Source organism: Antedon mediterranea, chromosome 10, assembly GCF_964355755.1.
Source record: "Antedon mediterranea chromosome 10, ecAntMedi1.1, whole genome shotgun sequence".
NCBI lineage: Eukaryota > Metazoa > Echinodermata > Crinoidea > Comatulida > Antedonidae > Antedon > Antedon mediterranea.
In genome coordinates this window covers 4,735,361-4,759,345 of record NC_092679.1, presented here as the reverse complement: position 1 = coordinate 4,759,345, position 23,985 = coordinate 4,735,361, and the positions used below count along the sequence as shown (strand labels likewise).

At 33.4% G+C, this 23,985-nt stretch overlaps 3 protein-coding genes across 6 annotated transcripts in view; 2 read left to right on the top strand and 1 right to left on the bottom strand.

Moving 5' to 3' along the window:
- The window catches only part of LOC140061179 (sodium- and chloride-dependent GABA transporter 2-like), a 40,088-nt gene extending 21,442 nt beyond the window's left edge, over positions 1-18,646 (top strand). For 2 of the 3 annotated variants that reach the window (XM_072107666.1, XM_072107669.1), the window contains exons 5-15: positions 1,545-1,679; positions 4,282-4,385; positions 8,121-8,245; positions 8,773-8,885; positions 10,235-10,372; positions 11,706-11,808; positions 12,042-12,145; positions 12,484-12,663; positions 13,028-13,191; positions 14,284-14,359; positions 15,951-18,646. In XM_072107666.1, coding sequence (XP_071963767.1) covers positions 1,545-1,679; positions 4,282-4,385; positions 8,121-8,245; positions 8,773-8,885; positions 10,235-10,372; positions 11,706-11,808; positions 12,042-12,145; positions 12,484-12,663; positions 13,028-13,191; positions 14,284-14,320 — 1,203 coding nt within the window. In that variant the 3' untranslated portion in view covers positions 14,321-14,359; positions 15,951-18,646. The remainder of the gene's footprint in view (positions 1-1,544; positions 1,680-4,281; positions 4,386-8,120; positions 8,246-8,772; positions 8,886-10,234; positions 10,373-11,705; positions 11,809-12,041; positions 12,146-12,483; positions 12,664-13,027; positions 13,192-14,283; positions 14,360-15,950) is intronic. The other variant, XM_072107668.1, reaches the window with a different exon arrangement.
- Positions 18,647-19,027: 381 nt separating this feature from the next.
- On the bottom strand, positions 19,028-22,211 carry LOC140061178 (lysophospholipase-like protein 1). The gene is made up of 5 exons (XM_072107665.1): positions 22,086-22,211; positions 21,489-21,588; positions 20,855-21,024; positions 19,840-19,955; positions 19,028-19,639 (listed from the first exon to the last, which is right to left on the bottom strand). The coding sequence occupies exons 1-5, from the start codon at positions 22,192-22,194 to the stop codon at positions 19,409-19,411; spliced, it is 726 nt and encodes a 241-aa protein (XP_071963766.1). The 5' UTR covers positions 22,195-22,211; the 3' UTR covers positions 19,028-19,408.
- Positions 22,212-22,271: 60 nt separating this feature from the next.
- LOC140060145 (tubulin polyglutamylase TTLL5-like) overlaps positions 22,272-23,985 on the top strand; it is a 72,490-nt gene continuing 70,776 nt past the window's right edge. For both annotated transcript variants that reach the window (XM_072106233.1, XM_072106232.1), the window contains exon 1: positions 22,272-22,394. The gene's annotated coding sequence lies outside the window, so the exon portion shown is untranslated. The remainder of the gene's footprint in view (positions 22,395-23,985) is intronic.

Here is a 23,985-nt window from a genome sequence, read left to right as displayed (position 1 = left end):
ACATAACGATAACCTATAAAAACAGTAATTAATAATAATAAGATCATTTTCAGTTAAAATCATCGGTGTGCAGATAGGCTTGCTGGATGACCGTAGCAGTGTACAGTATATGTCCAAGTACATTCTATTTCACAGCTTTACGACCTTTGACTCTGCTTATGACTGAACTAGTGGTTATAGAGGAACGGCTAAACTTCACATTCTACTTTACAGTACACAGAACCAAGTTTGTGTTAAATTATGTTACATTCATTCAAAAGACTTTGTAAGACGCTTCTCAATTGAGTATATTCCTTTAAATCTTCCTATCCCTTTATTTTTCTTGTGTATCAAGACATTAGTAACATTTTACATGTTTGGGCACTCACCAATTTCTCTGTTATTTTACAGCAAAATTTTCTGGCGCGATTTTGTACGCTTTGGTAGTAATGTGGTGCGCAGGTAAAGTGGGCATTGGTCGTGTCTGTCAACGAAATTTGAGGGATGGCGCGATCACTTCTAGAAGTTTTAGTTATTAACCAGAGATGGACGAATAACTGGTAAAATCGTTAAATTAGCATTAGTAGTGTATTGCAAGAATGGTCGACAGATTGATGTGGAAGAATATAGTTTGCTTGCAGAATGATGTCAATACATGAGAACATGTTACAGCCTGGTTGAATTGGAATGAAGAATTGTCTATGGCAAAACTAATTTGATGATTTAAACAAGAGTAACCAACCTGAATAGAAGATACTGTGTTGTAAAATAGGCTAGCCAAATCATAGTAAAAATCGCTTTAGCCAGACCAAAGTCTAAACCAGACCAAAAACTAAACCAGACCAAAAAACATGACCTGGCCGGACTAAAAGCTTACGAGATTGAAAGTCTGAGCAAACTTGACCTGGCCGGACTGACAGCCTAGCCAGATCGAAAGCTGACCTGACCAGACTAAAAAAAAAATAGCCTAGCCGGACCAACAACCAATGTCGATAAAATAAATCTTGGTAGGAAGCACTCTGGTGGTCAAGTTCATCTTCCGGATAAGATATCAAAACATAATTTCCAGATATCATCGCTAGAAAAACAGATTTTTTATGTGACTCGACGGTTTTGACTGTAAAACGTATACGTAGACTGTGGGTGTAAAAACATACATTACATTTACTGGCTATGAATGTCTATGAATATTATTGATGATAATTGCTTACTTATTTATTTATCCATGCTATATATTTTATATATTTAATTTGCATGGAGATGAAGTCCAGTGATATAAAATATATTCATATTATGGATTTTCATCAGTGGTGATTTTAATACAGTAACCAGGTGAAATGCTAAATAGGATTTACGACGCGTTTGTCGTATATTTCCTAATTAAGTGCACCGATTTGCATGTTTCTATCTAATTCTCAATACAAATTTAAAGTTGTTTATTTAATTGTATTCACTAAGCTTCTCATTTTTAGGTCATCAATTCTTCTCATGTCATTTTATTTATTTTAAGTTTTTCCGTCGATTATGAACGTTTTATTAACTTGCGTTTCTGTTACCACTTTCAGGTGGTGTACTTTACCGCCACATTTCCATACGTGCTGCTCACCATCTTGATGATCCGTGCCGTCACGCTTGAAGGGGCCAAAGACGGGTTGATATTCTACCTGAAGCCAAATACCACCAAGCTGGCTGAATCGGAGGTTAGTATTTACTCTAGTATTCTATCAGGGCTTTCGTTTTGCGACGTGGGAGTGTGATCAATCACTTAACACATTCCTAAAAAGACCTACAGCACCCCCAAAAAAAAACAAACATGGTAACACCTGCAATTGCACACAATGCAAAAAGACGAGCCTATTCAAGGTTATTATTTCTATGTTGCACATACTCAATTACATTTTCTTTGAATTTTTTCCAAAATTGTAATTTTTTACAGTGTAATGTTTCCTAAATTACACTGTAAACAGGATGTGTCTTCGTTATAACCGATTCTCCGTGGCTTCAATGGCGCGGCATGGTTTTCCTGCTTTGTTAAATTTTAATCGCATCTTAGAAATGTCTGTCTCTTCAAACAGGATTCTTCTGTTCATATGATTAGTTAGATATTTTTAAATACACCATTACGGCCTACTGTTGGCATTTGGCCTATTTTACTAATTTTTGCTGGTATCATTAATTTAAAACAAGGATATAAACAAAGAAATTGAATTAAACTTCGATTTTTCATGTGATTTTGAAAAAAAATGGAACGGCAATTATTCACGATGCTACTTGTGGTTTTGAAACGTTGTGTGCATGTGTCAATTTAATTATCTTTCTTGGATTAAGGTCAATAAAACCGCTCCAGTCCAGCTCAGCTCATTTATCGTCTATAGTGATAAAATAGTCTTTGTTTCCCATATAAAGTAAAACCCTTATTAAGGAGAACGAAACAATGTCTTATTAATAGTCACCCGTGGACATAATATGAAAATATATAAGCCTGTAATGAAGAAGGGTTTGAAACTTAGAAAGCACTTCGTTAGCTTAAGAATTAAATCACTGGAAAATTGGACAAGTATTGGTCAAAAAAGGATGTTAATACCATTCTGGGCTTGGAAGCACAACTGACTGTGGGTCACAATGAGGCAAATTAGCTTATATAATATATACCCACACAAAATAAGTTTAAAGTTTCAATAGGGCATCCTCTGATTAGTGGTTTGCTGTAGTGTTGAGACATTTATTTTACCCAATTTGTTTCACAGTAAATTGCCCTCAGAATAGGGGTGTCCCAAAGGAGGGTTATATCTGTTTGTTAGGGCACACCTAGGCCTTGATAATCCCTTGTCTGCTAAAATCAAATTAATTTTTGCTAGAAAATTGCATGTCTGCTAGTGAATTGACGTGAACATTAAACTACCTTTTATTTGCAAAACAAAATTAGTACAAGGCCTAATAATTAGTTTTTTATTGTTTGAGCTTAGCCATCCGGAAACAGATTAAAGGATTTATTAATAAATCCCATGTATTTCTCAGTATTGACCTAGCTAGTGAAATCATATGATGTTTTTAAATTATATGTAAACCATTGTGACCTTGGCCGAATGGAAAATTGGCTTATTGATTTCACTTTATTATGAAATGTGGATTTATTATCTGGAATAATATTTTTATTACACATATCTGACATTTGACCTCACAGAGCATCATGTTAGCAGTTAGAAATTTAATGTACAGAATTATTATTTATGCAGACTTTAGGTACTGTAAATTGTTGTATATAATTTATTACCTACCAACAATTCCTATTACCTACTGTACACACAAGTTTGTATACCTACCTGCAAGTTTTTGTTTTACCTACCCACAACTCCCTTCACCTACCCACAACTCCCTTCACCTACCCACAACTTCCTTCACCTACCCACAACTCCCTCCACCTACCCACAACTCCCTCCACCTACCCACAACTCCCTCCACCTACCCACAACTCCCTTCACCTACCCACAACTCCCTTCACCTACCCACAACTCCCTTCACCTACCCACAACTGCCTTCACCTACCCACAACTTTCTTCACCTACCCACAACTTTCTTCACCTACCCACAACTTTCTTCACCTACCCACAACTTTCTTCACCTACCCACAACTTTCTTCACCTACCCACAACTTTCTTCACCTACCCACAACTTCCTTCACCTACCCACAACTCCCTTCACCTACCCACAACTCCCTTCACCTACCCACAACTCCCTTTCATAGTAGCCAAATCTGGCATAATTATGCTATCTGGCATCTAGCATTTATGCTAGGCATAATTTTCGAAAATCTTGCATAATCTGGCATAATTTAAAAAGCGCAATTCTACAGCATATGCACCAATGCACCTGGCATAACTTTTAAACAACCTAGTACTATTTGCCCGAAAAACTGAAGACTTTTTTTTTGCTTCCCACCTTTGTGGTACATAAACACATACACCGCCCTTTAATACATTGTTTTTCTGCTATTTTGGCCGTAATTGTATCTGGCATAATTTAATTTCGATCGCTGTCCACACTGCTCTGTTTACCTACCCACAACTCTCATTACATCTTTCATTACCTACACACAAGTTTTCACCTTCAGTAGTTCTTTCATCTACACTCAAGCCAAACAAACAACCTCATTTACCTTTTTTACAAGTCCTATTAATGTTTGACATGGTTAATTTGTTAATGTCTCACTTTTGAACTGCAAACATTCTACCTATATTATTTTCGCCTCTTTGGTAGTTTCTTAACTTTAGCTTACATTAAAATGTTGCATCTGTTTTGTAGGTATGGATGGATGCTGCAACCCAAGTGTTTTTCTCCTACTCGATCGGTCTCGGAACTTGGTGCGCCCTCAGTAGTTTCAACAAATTCCACCATAACTTCTGGAGGTAAGAGAATTTGATAACAAGACATTAGTTTTTTTTTCAATAATATTTTTTGTGTCAGGAAATTTAGTTATCTAACTTTTATTAATTGGTTTTCTAAAAAAGCATGGGGCTTAAAAATATGAAGTGTAGTCAGTCATTCACACTTTGCCTGACTTTATTTAATAATGTTATGTCTCTATTTAAACTTTGACAAACTTGTACAGGTGTAAAATTCATATGGTCAAAGGTCACTTGAAGATATTATTATTAGGTAGTTCAAAAAAGAAAGCTAAAAAGGTTGAACAAAAATGAAAATCCTAGTTATTATCTGGATTTCGTGTGAGTTATTTAATTGATTTACGCAAGATATATCTCCATTGTTCTTAACTTGTTCCATGACCTTGATAAGGTAGGCCTTTTAAAGAAGCATTGGTACTCACTTTAAAGATTAGCACAATCAGAAACGAAAATACTGACAATAGCATGCAAAACACCTACGAAAAAACTCTTATGCAGAAAATTCATTTCTGAGTAATGATAATTCCACTATTATCAACAACCTTGCTAAGCCATTTAATAAATTTCATTTCTACACTGTTACTAAATGTTTTTGAACGCAGGACATTTGGTTTTAATATAAATATATATTTGTTGTTGTTATACTCTCAGATTTGACCTCCATTTGCAATTTGCTAGCTGGCAGGTAGCTATACTGTGACTCTCTAATTAGGACAATAAAATCTTACAATTGTTTTTGTAACGCACATGAGGCCTGATGACAGAACAGTTGAGAAAACTACTAATAATGAAATACTATACTTGAATTGTAATTTGGTTATATAGAACTATTTGCACTAAACTCATCAACAATTTACCTAGCAATAGTAGAGTACAATAGTAGAGTACAATATGTTGATTAAACTACCTTTAAGCAATGGCGCAACGACTATGAATGAGCGCTCACTGATTAAATAAACACAAGGGCCCCAGAGCATAAGCAGTCCAATGCAACTGTCCAGCTATTTAAGGCCTCATAGGAGTGATAAAGCAGGGGCGTTTGGCCACTATTTTACTCCACTGCTTTAAGATTATTTTAGAAAATAATAGGCATAAAAAATGAAAATAAATTCTACAGCATTATTAAATATGTTAAAAACGTTATAAAAAAATGGTTCCAAATAAGATTCAAGCAAAAGTGAGTTATGGAAACGATTGACGTACAATGCAATGTCATACAAGATAAATAGTGCAACAGATAGTGATGTCGAAATTTAGGTCCCAAACTGCATAGCAGTGCCATCCCCTTACGCAATAATTAGTTACTTGTATTGCGTAATAATTTTCATCATTTTTCGTATTTCACATACTGATCGAAAATTCTGAAACATAGTTTTTTATTATCGTTCATCTTCGGGTCATTTATTAAATACAATTGAAGGTCCAATTGACTTGTACATGACCGTATTAGATTGAAAATAAAAACATCCTACAATCGCCATTCCATTGAAATTCTTGAATGGTTATGTATTTGTGTGTAGTGCACAGATGGTTGGTGGTAATACATCACTTTGTATTAACAGTTGCTCTGATTTCACAACTGTGTTGTGTAATGACCGTTTTCGCGTTGTGTTCTCTTTGCTAAAATGTTTAGTATAATACATCAAGGGCTAAAGTATATTCAGAATTCCAAATTTTAAAGATGTATTGTCCCTTTGACTAATAAAAAAAAAAAAAAAATAACAGATTTCGAAAAAAGGTGGGTCATTTTAAAGTATCATAATAGTTATTAACTATCACCAAAAATTTGTCGGAAAAAAAATCATTTAACTGAAATACAGACGTTTTTTGGTTAAAAAAATAACTTTGACTTCCAGTCAAAGTTTTTGATCAAAACATATCCCATAATGAAACATGCTTGTTTGGCTAGTCTGTATGCATAATTATAAAACTTCCTCACAATCTGTGTGAAAGTACCTTCTCAACCATAACGAGTTGTAAACAATCCTAATTAGCATCATGCATAATGCGTACTCGTGGTTTAAATCTTTGTTTACTTTCGCTCGCGACGATTTTCCAGACGAAATGTAATCAAACTATTTTACCTGTTAATTACGTAAACTTGTTGCTTTTGGCTCGAATTTTCAACTTAAAGTGAATAACTTTAATATTACTTTGATATGGCCAATTTAAATTTAGAATATTTTGACCTTCATCTTTTTGTGTTTCAAGGGACAATACATCTTTAACTATTTTGTTTTGTAATATTAACATTTTGGCACCATATTTCTCAAGTTCTGGGCTCGAGTTTGTAAATTTTAATGGGTAAATTTTGACTTCAACCCTGATGTAGCCAACCATACTCTAAGTACTATATCTCCATCACTTTTCATCCCTGTTTGTTTGTTTCTTCAAGAATACCTACAGTATTAAAAGGTCACAAAGTATAAATAAGCTACATAATCTGATGAACAATTTTGAACAATAAATCGTATAAACTATATGCTGAAAGGTTCGGTATTATGTAATAATTGAAGTGAACTTTAATAGCACAGCACTTTTGGCAAGATTCCAGAATGATTACGAAAACAACAAAAGCATCTGAGTTAGCATCTGATGGTATCAAACATAAATAGTGGAATTTTCCATCAACTAAATATTGCATTTAATTTATTTATGATTTTAATAACCTATTAAATTCTCATGCATAATTTATATTTTTTTATGAATGATAAGATAGTTAAGCCTGTTTTCATGTCGATCGCTAAGTTGCATTGAGTTGACAGATTCAACGATTTGACAGGAAAAGGGGATAAAAATTAACCCTTAAAATCGTTAAATTCTTCAATCATTAAAGTTGAACTCGGTTCAACTTTAACGATTATGATCGTTACGATCGTTAAAACTAACCAATCAAATGGTTCACAAATTACGTCATTGCAGTTTGTGAAAAAATAGGTACGCGCTGACAATTCTTGAATTTTTAAAACGCGACAATGGTTTTTTTTGTACACTTTTAAGGTCTGATATTTCAAAACAACAAATGTAAGTCAAATTAAATTACAATATCAAAACAATTTAATTTAAAGTTAGTGTAAGCCTAGAATAAGATATCAGCGAAAGTATGTCCTAGGCTGAGTTGAAGCATCAAGACCCGTAACTTTTTCAATTTTCATGTGTGCCTGGCTGCGCGTGGCCGGCCTTGGTTTTGTAATAATTCACGTCCGCGTGTCTCAGCAACGCTCGAGAGAACCAAGAAACTATAATGATCGCGTAAAAATGTGTAAATATTAGCAGTCCGGCTCGATCATCGTCATCACTATTATTTATTTTCAACTTTAACAATTTTAAACTCAACCCAACTTAACGTTGCCAGGAAAACAGGCTTTAAGCATTGCAAAATATGTTTCCACTCTTTGTATATACTAAAACTTTTCATTTATAAACGGTTGTTTTTATGAAAATATAAATGATAATTTGCCCAATATTCTTGGAAAATGCATAGAATGACACGATTTTTTATATTTTGGCTCAAATTCAGATAAAGATTTTAAGCTTTTTCAGGTCATAGTTATCGATTTTCCTATTAAAAAACCAATACCTACCTACAGTTATTTTGTTTTAATATGATGATAACATAACTAAATTTTGGGGGCTATTGTGCTGTTGAAAAAAACATGCAAAGAAAATAATATACTTGGCATTTAGAAAGTAATAATGTACCATCCTAATTTACATATCAAATTGGTTTATTGGTAGGGATTGTATTGTATTTATTGCCGTCAATAGTGGTACAAGTATCTATGCTGGAATCGTCATCTTTTCCGTTATTGGTTTCATGTCCGTAACGCAGGGGGTACCAATCGACGAGGTTGCACGATCAGGTAGGTTGATACTTTTGGTCATACTCTTTGTTTCGATATTCAATAATAGGTCATCTATAATCATTTTCTGTTTAGAATTACAGAAAAAAGTGCCATATAGAAAAGATTATACATTTTTATGGATTGAGTAATATAACAACAAATATCAAACTATGTTATACAGTTTGTATTATATAAATATATAATATAAGTGGGTCCACTGAATAGGTGTGTCTGCTGAGTAGGTGTGTCTGCTGAATAGGTCTGTCTGCTGAATAGGTCTGTCTGCTGAATAGGTGTGTCCGTTGAATTTTTCTGAATAGGTGTGTCTGCTGAATAAGGCTTTCCCAAATAAGGAGTTCTACTGTACACCATTTTAATTTGCAATGTCTAAAATGTATAGACATATAATATATCATTTTTATATTCCAAAATCTTAGTCTTACTTAGACTTACTGTATATTGTACTTCGCCTTTATTTTGGAGAGAAAATTGATGTCTGTTTGTTTGTATACCCACCTGATTATGCATGTATTGTTTTTTCACAGGTCCTGGTTTGGCTTTTGTGGCTTATCCTGAAGGCATAGCCCAGATGCCAATCGCCCCTCTATGGTCCATTATGTTCTTCTTCATGGTACTACTATTAGGAATCGACAGCCAGGTAGGTCGTGGCTCAATTATAAGCCCATTTCTTTTTTAAATAACTCATTGTCAATAATAATATATTAATTATAATAATATATCATATAACAATTAATATTTTTCCATTTGTTTTGGCCTCACATGATCGATCGAAAGTAGGTGAATCACATAAGAAAAATAAAAATATCAATCCACACCCAATGCATGTTGGGATTTAAAGCGGGCCGCTTATTTTTCACATTTTTAACCGTTTAAAGACGGAAAAAGTTATCGCAATAGGACCATAGTATTTATTTTTACATTAAATGTAGTTTGTGACCTTAAATTAGATCTAAAAAAAATGTAGGGAATGGAACTTTAAATTGAACTTTATCATTAATTTTATTTGATAGAAGAACATATAAAGGGGGAAATTGATGAGGAAAATAACTGATATTTCTTTTTGGCGGCAATCCAATTTGGTATGTGGGATGATCACAATTCAAACAACATCTGGTTTTACATTTAACTTGTCACTGTTGTACTATATTACAACATTATATTTATGCGCATGTTTTTATGATGTCAAAGGTCAAGTATTCGATTCCACCTGTGCTATGTTTGAGATATTTGTCTTTGTATGAAACTTGACTTTAGAAGAAATATAATATATTCTAGTTTTGATAATGGGGAGGGGGAGGGCAGGAGGTACAGAGGTGAAGGGGATGGCAGGAGGTACAGAGGTGAAGGGTGATTGAAACTGCTAAAATCCCAAAAGTGGTCTTAAAGGGATAAACAGTTTAGTCACACATGCTTAGTGCATTTGAGTGCTAATAGTCTGAACTATGGGTGTGGCCATGCCACGAAGTCTCTCGTATACCCCATTTTCTAGCATATTAAATACTCTACTTAATCATAGGACAAATCTAGCACCTGACAAAGTGTTTACCGATACATGGACCCTTGTTCTTTTCATAATAAAGTGTCACTTTCCTCAATAGGTATGTCCCCTGAATAGAGTGTTTTACTGTATCCGATTAGTTTAGTTATTCAACTAGAATAAAATCAATAAAATATAAATATATACATGGCTGCAATCACGTGCTTAATTTAGTGTTTACCGACCGACCGACCGACATAGTGAGCTGTAGAGTTGCGTTGCACGCGACTAAAATTGCTGGGTAGGGGTAGCTTAAGCAAAATACATCGCTGTAACTCAAATGAGTCCGCTACCGCTCATATAATTATTTTTTTTATTAAACATTCCTCAATTTTTTTCTTCCTAATTTCTAATTCTCCAGAGTTCTATTCACTTTTTCATTTTATATTCTACAGTACCCTTATAATTTTTCATATTTAATTTTTTGTTTTCTGGTTGTTTTTTTTTAGTTTGTGGGAGTAGAAGGCCTGGTGACTGCAATAGTTGATCTCTTCCCAAACTATCTCAGACGTGGTCACAGAAAAGAGCTGTTTATTCTTGGCGTGTGCATTTGGTCTTTCTTTATTGGTCTTACCATGGTTTCATATGTAAGTGAACAGTTTTTATTTTATTGATAAAGAATCATGTCAAATTTTTTTTTATTGATAAGGGTTCGTGTCAAAAGTTTTTTTTTTATTGATAAGGGTTTATGCCAACATTTTTTTTTTATTCATAAGGGATCATATCAAAAGTTTTTTATTGATAAGAAATCATGTCAACAATTTTATTTTGTTGATAAGGGATCAGGTCGAAATTACTCTGCTGCAATAACATATTATTTTAGTTTAATGTGGCATTTACTGCATTAAACGGTGCGTATGATCACCCAAAATGGCTGAATAATCGCATAAAAACTAAACATGTAAAGGATTAAACAGAAGTTAGTTGCTGCAGTTAGAATAAATTTGACATATTCCCTGATTTTAAAATAATATGTATTGATAAAAAAAAATGGAAGTTTTCGGAATTATGAATAGAATTAACAACTATACAAAATTCTAAGTGCTAAAGGGTGACAAAAATACTTAAATAATTAGACTGAAATCCTAAAAAGCTTGGCTCCTTCTAGTTAAAATATTAAACAATTTGGCTTTGATTGAGTCATTTTGTTTGTTTGACTGTTAGAGCATTTAATAAAATCCCCTCTAATGTTACCAAAACTCAAGTTGTATTAGATATTTAATAGAATTTGTAATAAAATTGATTTTATTAGAATAGGAAAGTGACATTAACAAAGTACGCTATAAAAAAATGACATTTCGTTTTATAATCACTTGAGGTGGAAATAGACCAGTTCTATCTCGCCTAAACCAGAACAAATTCCTTTAGAACATTAAATGCCAGGAAGTTCCTTTAAATAGTATGACGTGATAACGCAGGTATAATTGCCTTGGCCTTGAACATGAACAATCACACACACATGCATACATGATAAAATTATTAGCATGTGGCCTGATTGCTTGCTGTTAGGCTTGTTATTGATGGTGACATGCATACAACCCATCCACGCAAAGATATAAAGATGTTGCATATAAATCCAAAGGCAATTCCTGAAAAAATGACAATGCTGTGGGTATCAGTGGCTGGATCTCAATGAAGATACAAAATAAGATAAGCACTGAAAAATGACAATGCTGTGGGTATCAGTGGCTTGATGTTAATGGAGATACAAAATATAATAAGCAAAAAGCTAAATCCCAAAAATAAAGTAAAACAGCCAGAAAAATTAGCAGAGCTTTCGTGCACACTAGCCCTTTCTTTATATAGCTTAACACTGACAAACAATGTATAATGACCTAAAAAAAAACTGTACTGCATGAATTGTATTTTTTTATTAAACATTGAGTACACAACCTAGTTCAATTGTTTCTATTTTTGTAGGGAGGAATGTATGTGTTCCAATTATTTGACTACTATTCTGCCAGTGGCTCTGCTTTGCTGTGGATTGCGTTCTTTGAAGCCATTGCTATTGGTTGGGTGTATGGTAAGTAGTTTTTATTACATAACTCTTAACTCCACTAAGACCCCTCATTTGGAAGAACACACGGCCAACCCTTTATTCAGACAAATACAAACATGAATTAATTATCTATAAAGAAATATTTGATGTATTATTTGTGGAAAATCAATAAACAAAAAAAAACATACGATAACAACAAACAATACTACTTTATATTATTTAATTAATTTAATGTAATTTGTTTTGCTTCATTTCAGGACCCAATAGGTTCTTGGATCATTTTGAGGAGATGCTCGGCTTTAGGGTCAGAGGTTACTGGCTTCGTATCTGCTGGATGTTGTTTACTCCGTTATTTGCAGTTGTAAGTTGATTTGATGAGATTTTTTATGAGGATTAAATGAATAATAATATGATATATCAAATAATATTCAACAAAATAAAATAAGCAAAAAGCTAATTCAAAACTATAAAGGAAAACAGTCAGAAAAATGTATTTATTTTCCTAATTTTTTTTTGGCATTCTTTTTCATGTTTTCTTTTATTGGATTCATTCTCGTTTTATAAGTGTTGAGGGCCTCATGCATGTCAGCCTCGGCTGTTATGAGTCACCCTCGTTAAACAAAGTTTGATAACAAAAAAAACCTAAACAAAATTAGGTTAACTCTCTCATTATAATATATCGTTTTCGTTGCCTTGCAGGGTATCTTTTTGTTCAGCTTGATCGAGTACAATCATCTTGAATACACGTCGTTTCACGAGACCTACAGATACCCTACTGGTGGGTACGTGTTTGGATGGATGCTGGCCGTAACATCCATGTGTATGGTTCCTTTGATTGCCGGAATTCAATTCTACCAAGCCGAAGGCACATTCACTGAGGTATAACATATAACATTTGTTTTTATCATGATATAATAAATAAGATTTTAATGAAAATGCAGTTATTTAAATATAGATATAATTATTGATGGATGTATTTAAATATTTATATAAAGGGTATGTTTTTTTTATTATGATAATTGTTAATAAAAATGAGATTTTAATGAAAATACAGTTATTTAAATATATGTATATTCATTGATGGATTTATTTATGTTAATTATGTTGAGGAGATATGAATATTTATATAAAGGGTGTGGTTATGTTAATGAGGATACATATTAATAGATAAACTGTGGATGGACAATACTTAGCTAGTGGATGGATTAATTTAATAATGTAACTTTTTTTTTTCCTTCTACAGCGTCTTAAGTATTTAACCACCTCAAGACTGCCACCTAGAGAGAAGAATGAGGAAATATTTGGACTTGAAAACAGAGCCGAGAAGGGTGAACCTCCAATATCAATTATCAACTCCGGTAACGTCACCCCGCCACCATCATATCCAGAAGCTGTAGATGGAACGAAGTAGGTTACATTTGGAGCAAGATTATTGCTAGCTTTTAATATCTCAGTCCGTATGCTACCTTTAAAGCAATCGTGTTCTGAATACATGAAATTCTTGTACTTGTGCTGGTATAAAAATGTCTGGTGCGAAATGTATTAAAACTAATGGAAGAAAGAATTTTAAGACCTTTTGGTTTTGAGAAGTTTTATTGTACTCCGATTATTATTTATGCCTGCATTGTTCATTGTGCTTACTTTAAGCTTGGTTCCCACTAGAAAGCAAGCTATTGAACAAATAGCTTACACTGTGCTTACGTTGAGTCCTAGTGGGAACCAAGCTTTAGTAGCTAAAAATAATAGAACACGTGATCCAAGCCAAGTTATAACAGCATGTTGCTAATTTATCCTACTAGTATCAATTTCCCATTCAATTCAACTTAAGCTCTGTGTGCACTATCAAACTAGTTTGACAAAAAAAAAGTGATGTGCCCAAATATGGTAATGCTATTATATATGGGCACATCATATTATTTTGTCATATAAAGTTTTATAGTGTAGACAGAGCTTTAAACATATTCTTAATGAGAATTCTGTGGAGTTTTACAAAAATGCCCAATAGTCAACAAACTTAACTTAACTTTATTTTCTAAATTATGGTTTATATCTTTTTAGGTCCATCATTATTACATTTTAAACCATTTGGCATGAACATTCTAATATAATTAAATTGTTATAAGTTATTCAAATAACAAGGCATGTACTAATTTCCTAATGATTAAACCTGTTTGCATTATAAGATGAATATCAAAGCTTAAGTTTTAACAAAGTTATAAGAAAGAATTTTAGATGTTTTGTTTTCTAGTTTGGATTATCTACAACTATTATTTTACAAATTATCTACAAACAATATAATAAATTTGCTATACAGTCACAAAAAATCTTGGGAAAACCTATTCATAATGGATTTTAACCGTTAGGAACAAATTTGGTACATTGTGCCAGCATAGAGAAGTGTTTCTGGTATTTGGAGTTAATTATGTAAAACATTTTTGTTAAAAACCAATCCCAATGTACCTCTAACGATCACTTAATTTGCCTTCCTTGATATCCTAGGCGGCCATACAGGTCAGCCATGACTATGTGGCTATAATGTATAATAAACCACAAGAATGATAAAGCCAGACACAAGGTTAGAACATCAAGTAGAATTTCATTATACAATTTATTTCAAATTGTTCTTGTAACTGTTCTCTCTGTCCCACTGAAAATATTTATAAATTGAACGAAAGTCATAACTTTCTAAGTGAATTTCCTGTTTTTTTGTTTTCATCATCTGAGATATATACTTGCACAATTAACATTAATTTACAATTAATTTCTATTTATTTATATATACATACATAAATTGAAATTCAACAACAAAAAAAAGCAATAGTTTCACTCCAAAATTTGAATACCAAATTTACTGTTGTAATTATGATTTTCAAGTTCATATTTCATAATATTTTCAATTTGTGAATCTTTGCTGGTGATACGATTTGGGTTTTTTAACTTTTTTTCACATTATTTATAAATTGATAATTTTTATGATTTAGAAAAAAAAAACCTGAAACAAGATAAGTTTACACTTAGTTTTGCTTGTAAATTGTTACTCGGTTAACTTTCCCAAAACATTTTGACTTGCCCGAAATTTTCAATAGTGGGCCTTGCCAAACTTATGGCTAGGAAGGCTTGTTTTTGGGAGAGTTATACTGAATTGTATTGTAGAAAAAAAAATTGTTGTACTGTGAAAGTGTTTTTGTCGCCAAACATTTATTTTTATATTTTATTTTAATTTTAAATAATTTGTAAAAGTACAAAAATGTAGTTAAGGTTTATTAAACATTTGGAAGCAAGCCATATAACTGCAACAACTAATTTATTTTGTTGGCTATTTTTTAACAATACAGACAATTAGACATTTATTTAATTGTTTATAGAAATAAGTGAAACTAGAAAACATGTTTGATTTTTGTCCTGTGTATATGGAGATTGTGCATAACTTATTTATGTTAAATCCAATGTATTTGAGCTTTAATAAAACTGTATGCATGCACCTACAGGGAAGATTTTCGCATAGCCAAATGCTACACAATACTATTATACAGTGTATTTATCAAATGGCGTAGCCAGAAATGCAATATAAACCTTATGGAATAAAAAAAATGTGATGTGCTCATATATGGACATGTCATATCACTACCATATTTAGGTATATCACTACCATATTTGAGCACATCACACTTTTTTTTCCAAACTGGTTTGATAGTGTAGACAGAGCTTAATTCTCTCTTCTCTGATAAAACTCTGTTTTGTACTCAAATTCATATTGAATTAGCAAAATTTGTTAATGAAAATATTCCCTGCAGTACAGTGTATTGATGCTTTGCTTGTTTTTAATAATTTAATAGTAAATGGTTTACTTATAAACTAATAAATAATTAACTATTAATATAAGTTTTAAAGGTCAATATAGTGTTGTCCGAAAAAAACTACTAAATTCTGCTTAATTTACAACACTCATTGGTTCCTAGTTAATAATGTCAACTATGTAATTCGTATCATTGCCAAAATTTCTCAAACTGTTGAACTCAATCAGTTGAATCTACTGTATGCTGTGACCTTTAATCTGCGACCTCTAATAGCTGCGACCTTTACTATCTGCTTTATAGAAATGTGTGATAGTAACAGATAAACCTATATAAATTATTATTCTAATAATAAATTCCTTTTTTTTTCAGTGGCGGCGCAACAAATGTTGTTTAATTCTCGAAGCGATCCATTAGAAGTAAACATCTATGTGTCCTGTCTTCACTGTATTATATCATTTGGCTCCTGACAGTTTTTCCACGTTTTGCTTACCACTTTTTTGCAAGTAATAATCTCACAAAGGATGTTGGAAATCTGCTTAGGTTGTCAGCTACCTAACTGCTTGAATATGTATCAACTTTGTTCATATCTGCTGATTTATTTTTGGATATGGCTTCTTAAAATAACTAATTCTCCTTATATCTTATAAGATTGCAAATAGATCGTATGTATAATCTAAGCCTTATTATAATTGTTGACGTAATGATTGGATTGCACTAGGTTTTAGGTAGCTTGCGGAGAATTCATGTATTTAATATCAGACGTAGATAAATGACTTTCCTTTTAAGGACTACCAAATTTGAATGGCTGACTACCATATTTGGATAATCAACTACCATATCTGGATGATGGTTGACTACAATATTTAGATAGTTGCCTACCATATTTGGATGGTTGAGAATATCTTCAAAAAGATTTTTAAGGGATTCATTACTAAACGGGGTTGAGAATATGTACAATGCCAGAGCAAATATATTTAAATTAATAATTTGTTTTCGAAAAAATATTGTATATATGCTTATTAGATTTAATAGACACATACATATTTCTGTAAGTGAATTTGAACGTGAAGGTAAATGGGGGTGTACAGGATGGGCAAGATTGATGTGAATATTGGAGGTAAACAACTGACCGATACACTCCACCATCAACACGGCCCAGATGCACCTCGCTTGCTGCATAGCTATTTTAGACCTGCCTATCAGCATGTTGAGATGAGATAAAATTAGTTTTAGTATAGCAATTTGTAGTATCATGTTTCTTTAAATCCAATGTTGTACATTATGCTGTCTGAAAACAGGGTTTTTCTTATAGTTAATGGTTGTTTTTCTTTAGTACTAAAATGACACTTATTATTGTTTTTGTACATTTTTTGAGTGATTTCTTGCAATATTTGTTACATCAGTTTAGGAGTTACTGTATCCATTTTGTTTTTTAATTTAATATCTGCCTTACACTTTCACCTTGTACATAGTATAGCACAGAAGTAAAATATTTTTGTTTGTTTGAAAATGAGGATTAAGTGTATTCCCACTAGCGAAGATCCTGGGATGGGAACGGGGACCTACATTTTGAGAAAAGGGGGTGTTCTCCATTTTTCGGCGCATACTAATACATTCTAGCAACTTTGCATCTCAGAACCCCGGTTTTAGGAATTTTTTTTATGCTTTGCAAATTTATTGGGGTACTCTCCCCCACCCCCCATCTAAAATGATCGGCGTATTGGTAACAATGGTTTGAATGTAGTGAGATCCTTGTAACGATATTTGAACCACAATACGCCTTATTGCCCATCAACTTGTTTTGTATCAATATCTGTGCTTAGATTTTAATCCCCACTTTTTGTAAGATTATAAATAAAACTAGTTTGTATATTTTGTGATTTTGCCGAAACGTAAAAAAATTATTGGGTCAAGGATTAAATTTATTTTACTCTGATTTGTTCACGGTAATGGATAACTTACAACCTCTAAGTTAAGAAATTTCCTGGTCACTAAAACAGCGCACATGTAATACTTGGGCTTATGTTTTGGAAATGTTCACACTAAAAATAGGTTTTATTAACCATTACAATACACAGTAAAATAATAAACATTTTATAATAATAATTTAGCATATAAAGGGGTTTGTGGAAGCTAAACGAAAGACGCTTTCGTGTTTGACGAAAATATGCATCTCATCCCTGTTTCCATACTTATTTATATGTATGCACTTGAATTTTTTTTCTTTTTTATTGTAAAAATTGATTTTTTTAACTGTTTCTGGTCATTAAAGTTGGGCAATCGAAGAACACTTTTTTATGATATTATATTTCAGGAAGGGTGGGTTGAATACAAAATATTAGAAATTTAAAAACCAAATCCAGTTTCTCCATTTTGATTTAGTTCCGTTGTTAAATTTTAGTTTTAAAAGTTCTTCTCCTATTCATGTATGTTCGCGGTCATCTAATTGCATATGTCAGTACTTTATACTTAAATGTAGCTTCTTATACTCAGAAAAAAAAAACTCAGTGGTACTTGTACAATTTCTTGTAAGTTAAATGTGATAACGATATTTCACACCATAATATGTGTAGAGTCACAAAATATGTGTTTTACAGACACTGCCAATGTCGGGAAACTGAATAGTTAATGTTACTGTTAGTGAAAACATTCTAGATCATAGGGATGGTACACATCTGAAGCACCACTCGGCTCGAGTGTGAACCACCCAATACCAGTGGCCTTAGCTTAGCTATATAGACTTGTTTTGTAAATGAAATTTATAATTCGCATAGAATATCTGGTAAGTTCAGTTCTAATATCACAATATCACGTAATACTGTGGGATTGATTTTAGAAATTGTTTTTCATTTTATAGTTTTTAATTTTATAAAGTTATGATTATTTTCAATGTATTATGTCGATGCCTCGCTAGCACTGGAGGTTTTTTATACAATTCCAAAAGAAGGCCAGCACTTCGTTATTGTATGTCAGTGTGATATTTTTAGTACTAAAGTATGGTGTACTGGGTTATTGCATCCACAGCTTCTCTATCCTACTGAATAAATATTGCAATGTCAAGCTAACCACTAGTACATGTATTTCTTGTTGTTTTATATGAACTAATATAATATAATTTACACCTTGCGCTTTCACAGAATACAGGAAATATCTATGTTCTGGAGGCCGAATGGATCATGGAACCACAACGTAGATATTTGCTGAATTTAAGAAGAAGCCAGGCGCAACGATTTTGATCTCTTCAGTTAATATAGCTAGGCCTAACTGCTATCGCGATAGCTCAACTGTATCGTATTAATTTTCTGATTGACCAATCATATTACAGAATTCACATACACATGAAACAGAAAGATGTCCCCTTAATAGAGGTTCTGCAGTATATAATTGAAGGTTTTAAAGCGTAAGAAAGTTGGCCTAAATGCACAGACAAAGACTATACACAAATATAACAAATTTTTACCTATTTATTTTGTTCAGATACATACATGTAAAAATATATCCACCATATATATAACTACTTGACTCATCAACTATCTGGTTAATAAGTTATGTACAATAATACTTTAGTATTTTTCAACTACATTTGACATACATGCACAATATATAATAATTTTCTAATATTTCTATAATACTGTAGTACGAATTTCCCACACTGAAACTTGACGTGACAAAGAAATGTGATGTGCCCATATATGAACATGATGATGTCATATCACTACCATATTTGGGTACATCATACTTTTTATTAGTTTGACAGTGTAGGCAGAGCCTTATACTCCATGGTGGGCTTATACCAAAGGATGGGCTTATACATGCATCAGTGTGATTTAAGAATCCGAATTAGGTAAAATATTTAAAATCCATGATTTTAGTTTCTTAATTGAACCTTGATGGAGTTGATGGTCTAAACCAGGAATGGAGTGGAACTCTGTTTGAATGTTGTACTTCTCTTGAAGGCGCTCTACTGTTAATTTCCCCCAGCTGTATTTCACCAGGTCATCAGCATCGCCATGGCAGGCAAAGTATGGCGGTAGACGGCCTTTATGCTTTTGTAAAGCCTGTAAAAAATATAATATTTCAACGTTGATAAAACAAGCAGCTACATGCCCACCAAGCAATCTATCCAATTTTGAAATTTGCTCATTAGGTTATATGCTTTATCATGCAATATAACCTTATTATTACATTGGTACTACACGTATTGGTTTTTCAACAAACCACTTTTGTTTTGTTTTAAATGTTTAAAACTAATGCAAACCTTATAAACCAAAGATTCTTGATATAAATATGACGATAAAGTGAAAACTCCAGCTATAGATGTATGTTGATTGAACGCAACATGAAGAGACATAGAGCCACCCATTGAAAACCCACCTATGAAAAAAACAAAACAGCAAAAACGTTTTATTAATACCGCGCCATTTAATATATACAATACGGTACAGCGAAAATCCTAATTTCTTAAGCTTGGTTCCCACTAGAACGTAACGCAAGGACGTAAACGCAACGCAAGCGTTTTAACCAATGACAGGCGAAGTTATAGACAGTTAGCAATCACAAGCGAATAAGCCATCGCTTGTGATTGGTCAATTCACTTGTGTTGCGTTACGTCCTTGTGTTGCGTTGCTAGCGAGAACCACGCTTTATTGCCTCATCTTTTGGACAGGATATTAAGGCGTATGTGTGCATAAGAGTTAACATGGAGAACTTGCTAAACACTACCTAAAGCTTACTAAACCACTCTAGAAGACTTGTATTTAATGCATTTTTATTTCATTTCTTTAATCGAATTCAAAACAATATAACATGATCTCGGTCATGTTTTAATAAAATTGAACTACATCTATTCCGATGGATCCCTTAGGTGTACCGGTACTGATGATTTCTCTCTCTCTGGCTGCCGAGAGTCTTATTTATGCACTTGTCAATTGTATGACCCACTATAAGACCCCCGGGAGAGGTGCGTCATTTGTCCAATGTGCGTCATACCTTATAAATACCATGACGCACCCGTGTGTAAATAATGTTACTTACATTTAGGTGGCCATGACACACCCATTTTGACGCACTGTGACCATGTTTTTATGGTAAAGTGCCGGACATTGACACACCATTGTTCATTGATGTGACGTACCTTCTAGGTTTTTTGTAATTACAGGTATTTGTAAATGACGCACCTCTCACGGGGGTCATACAATTGACAAGTGCATTATACTTTGGCATGAACATCTTTCTCATCGCCTGCCACATATGAGAGTTTTAGGTAAAATTACCTAAAAAGATGCGATTTTCTGGTATACCCTTGTTTACTTGATCTTGTATAAGTTTGCTTATCTCGTCAGTCATGTGATTTATTGAGTCCGTGTCTTCATGTGTTTCGTATTCCAATGCATATCGATCGAACCATACATTACTAAGCATACCACCTGATAATGTGTAGGGCCTAATTATAAAACAGAACCTTTTAATTCCTTAATATAATAAGAAGTAAAGATATTATTATCTCTGTTGATATAATGTTTGTGGTACACTACGTGTATTAGTTCTGAAAAGAACTGTTGAGTTTCTCGACGATTCGATCAATATGCTTTGATCGTCCTCAGGAGTGGCAATGGGACAATACAGTATTATTATCTTGCCATATCAGTGTTAACCCCGTCCAAAAGTACATTATGTTATTATATTAAAATAACATTTATTTTAGTCCTTCAGGGGTACGGATCCAGGATTTTTTTAATGGGTAGAGCGCTACAATATATAATATTTATAGTCTGCCAAAAATAGACATCAACAAAAAGGGTGGGGGTGCGGGGGATAGTGCTAGGGTTGGATTTGGCCTTTTATTTTTTACTCGTGTTCAAAAAAGTTGGTTCCAGATATATCCTGGATCATTGTCAAACTATTTACCGAGATGGCGCTGTTGGGTAAATAACCTGCAGGTGTGGAAAAGAAAGCTCCTCTCCTAAAGTATCACGAATCCACGAGTGGAAATTGCTTCCATTGTCACCTACAAAACATCAAAAGTTATAAATAAAATGAATGATTAGAATTTCTTTTTCTATGCCTGACTGACAAATAAAAATTATATTATTTTTATTAATATTATTAGGCCTAGATTCCTATAAACAACATAACATGAGTGAGGCCTAATAATAAAGTAACGGAGGAGAATGTGTTGTTGGTCTATCAGACGTGATGATTCTCCAAAGAAAGAGAGGTCTACTCATCATACTAGAGGCCGACGCTGTAGTGTAGGCCCCTTCATGGACTAGCCTAGGCCTAGTCTCTAGAGAGACCTAGACCTACCTCTAGGTTAGCCTAGGCTAGTAGGCCTACTAGGTACTACCTAGCCTAGTAGGCCTACTAGCCTAACTAATGTAATAACTTAATAAGGTAGGCCAGGCCTAGCCTAACTACTACTAGGTAGGCCTAGCTAGGCTATAGCCTAGAACCATCAATCTAGCTGGGATATTGTCCATGGGGATCCGTCCATGGATTACCTACCTGATCCATGGAGTAAAATAACAGCACCAACACAATTTTTCAATCCTGTATTTGCTACAATATTAACAGCTAATTTCGATTTTGAAAGACCAACTATGGGCGCCGCCATCTTGGTTCAATGTTTATGTCCCACAATTCCAATTTGAATATTGGTATGATCATGCGCAAACAGGTGGTCGTCTTAACAACTGACTACAAAAATTATTACCAAATTATTTTCTTTAAAAACACAGTATTTCAGATTTTCTTTTGCTTTCCATATTTTTTTATCTATTTGTAAACAAGTGGAATCTAATGACCAACCGCTTGGTAAGTACATAATTTATGCCGTTTTTGTGATACAGACGTCTGAATGTAGGCCTGGCTGGTAGAGGACACTCGCTGTCAGTTTTTTCAGTGCGTGAGGAATGGAAGAAGGCCCTGGAGGATTAAATTTAAATTGACTCAAGAAGGCTTGTGCTAAGCTTAGAAATGACTTGGCTAATATGAACTAAAAGCATGCCTAGAAAGTAATGCATTAAGGAAGGGGCCAGATTTATGGGCATTATTATTAAATATAAAAACAGTTTCTTCTTAATTAGGCTAGGCCTAGGCTAGCTAGTATAGTAGGCCTCTAGGCTCTAGGCCTAGAAGCCTATATCTTTTGATGGCTGAACGAATGGCCACCGTCCATAGGCATGATAATGTTTTCTTTACGAGCCATGTTGCATGGTTCTCTGTTCGATAGGTAAACAAAATTAGGCTGCACAGTGGTCCACCTTACCAATATATGAAACAAGACATTGAGAATATGCCCACCCAGGTTGACTTGTTGTTTCTACCCCTAGAAATACGATGCCATATTCATACTTCTGGCAACTAAATCGATTTTTACCATGAAATCCCCCCCCCCCCCTATGTAAGAATATATTTAAATCAAATAAATTATGCTAATGGTATTCTGCAAGGCAGTTGCGTGACTGAACTTAGTAGCGTTAGATCAATGATGTTGAAATTCGAAACTTCCCATACCTAATTTTTTTTTTTTTTTTTTATTTCTCTTATTTTTTTCCTTTATTTATTTCTCTTATTTTTTTCCTTTATTTACCATCATCTTTTTCTCACCATTGCCTATAGGGATGTTTTGTTTTAGGTTTGGAATGCCATAGGCCCGAGACAGAACAGGGCCGGAGGCCATGATCCTCTCAATCTTTACCTTAAATAAGCAGGGGTGGATTGCTATAAAACAGTCTTAACTGATGGTCTTAACTCCCGATTAAAGCCGGCTTTATCAGATAGACGGTCTTACTAAAGCCACCCCTGTTAGACCATTGCTATAAAACAGTCTGAGATAAGACCGCGTAAAGTAACAAATTGAGGGCGTACTTGGCGCGTAGAATACCAAATAAGGTAATGTTCGTCACGCTTGTTCAATTCACAATCATAACAGTACGTACATTTCTACGCGAAAAAATCTATTCTAGGCCTATATAAGAATAAAATCACCGTTATTATTTTATTTAACACTTAAAACTTGTTCAATAATACGAAAAGCAACAAAAAGAGAGGTTTAAGACTGTTTTAAGACTCCTTCGAGTAGGCTTTAATTTTAAAGACCGTTTACAGGTTAGACCGCGATATAGCAATGGTCTATAATATAAGACTACTTGCTACGTCACGAATTATAGCCGGCTAAGCGCTAAGACCGGTTATAGACCGCTTATTGCAATCCGCCCGTGGTATAGAAAAAGATATGGTACCGTAATAGATAAAAAATATCATTGTGTCGTGACACCAAAAAAAACTGTTATTAATTTTAATTACTAATATAATTTTTATTCATTTATATATTTTACTATACTCTATATGTTTTTGCAATTAGTTAGTAGAAAAATAAAATGATTAGGTCCCACCTGACAAT

Bases quoted from the DNA above. Each gene is read 5' to 3' on its own strand.
- LOC140061178 (XM_072107665.1), bottom strand. From the start codon at position 22,194: ATGGCGGCGCCCATAGTTGGTCTTTCAAAATCGAAATTAGCTGTTAAT. The intron at 19,956-20,854 runs GTAATTTTACCT...TTTTTTTCATAG, and splicing joins AGAAAATCGCATCTTTTTAG to GTGGGTTTTCAATGGGTGGC. The intron at 19,640-19,839 runs GTTTGCATTAGT...TATTTTTTACAG, and splicing joins AAGAATCTTTGGTTTATAAG to GCTTTACAAAAGCATAAAGG.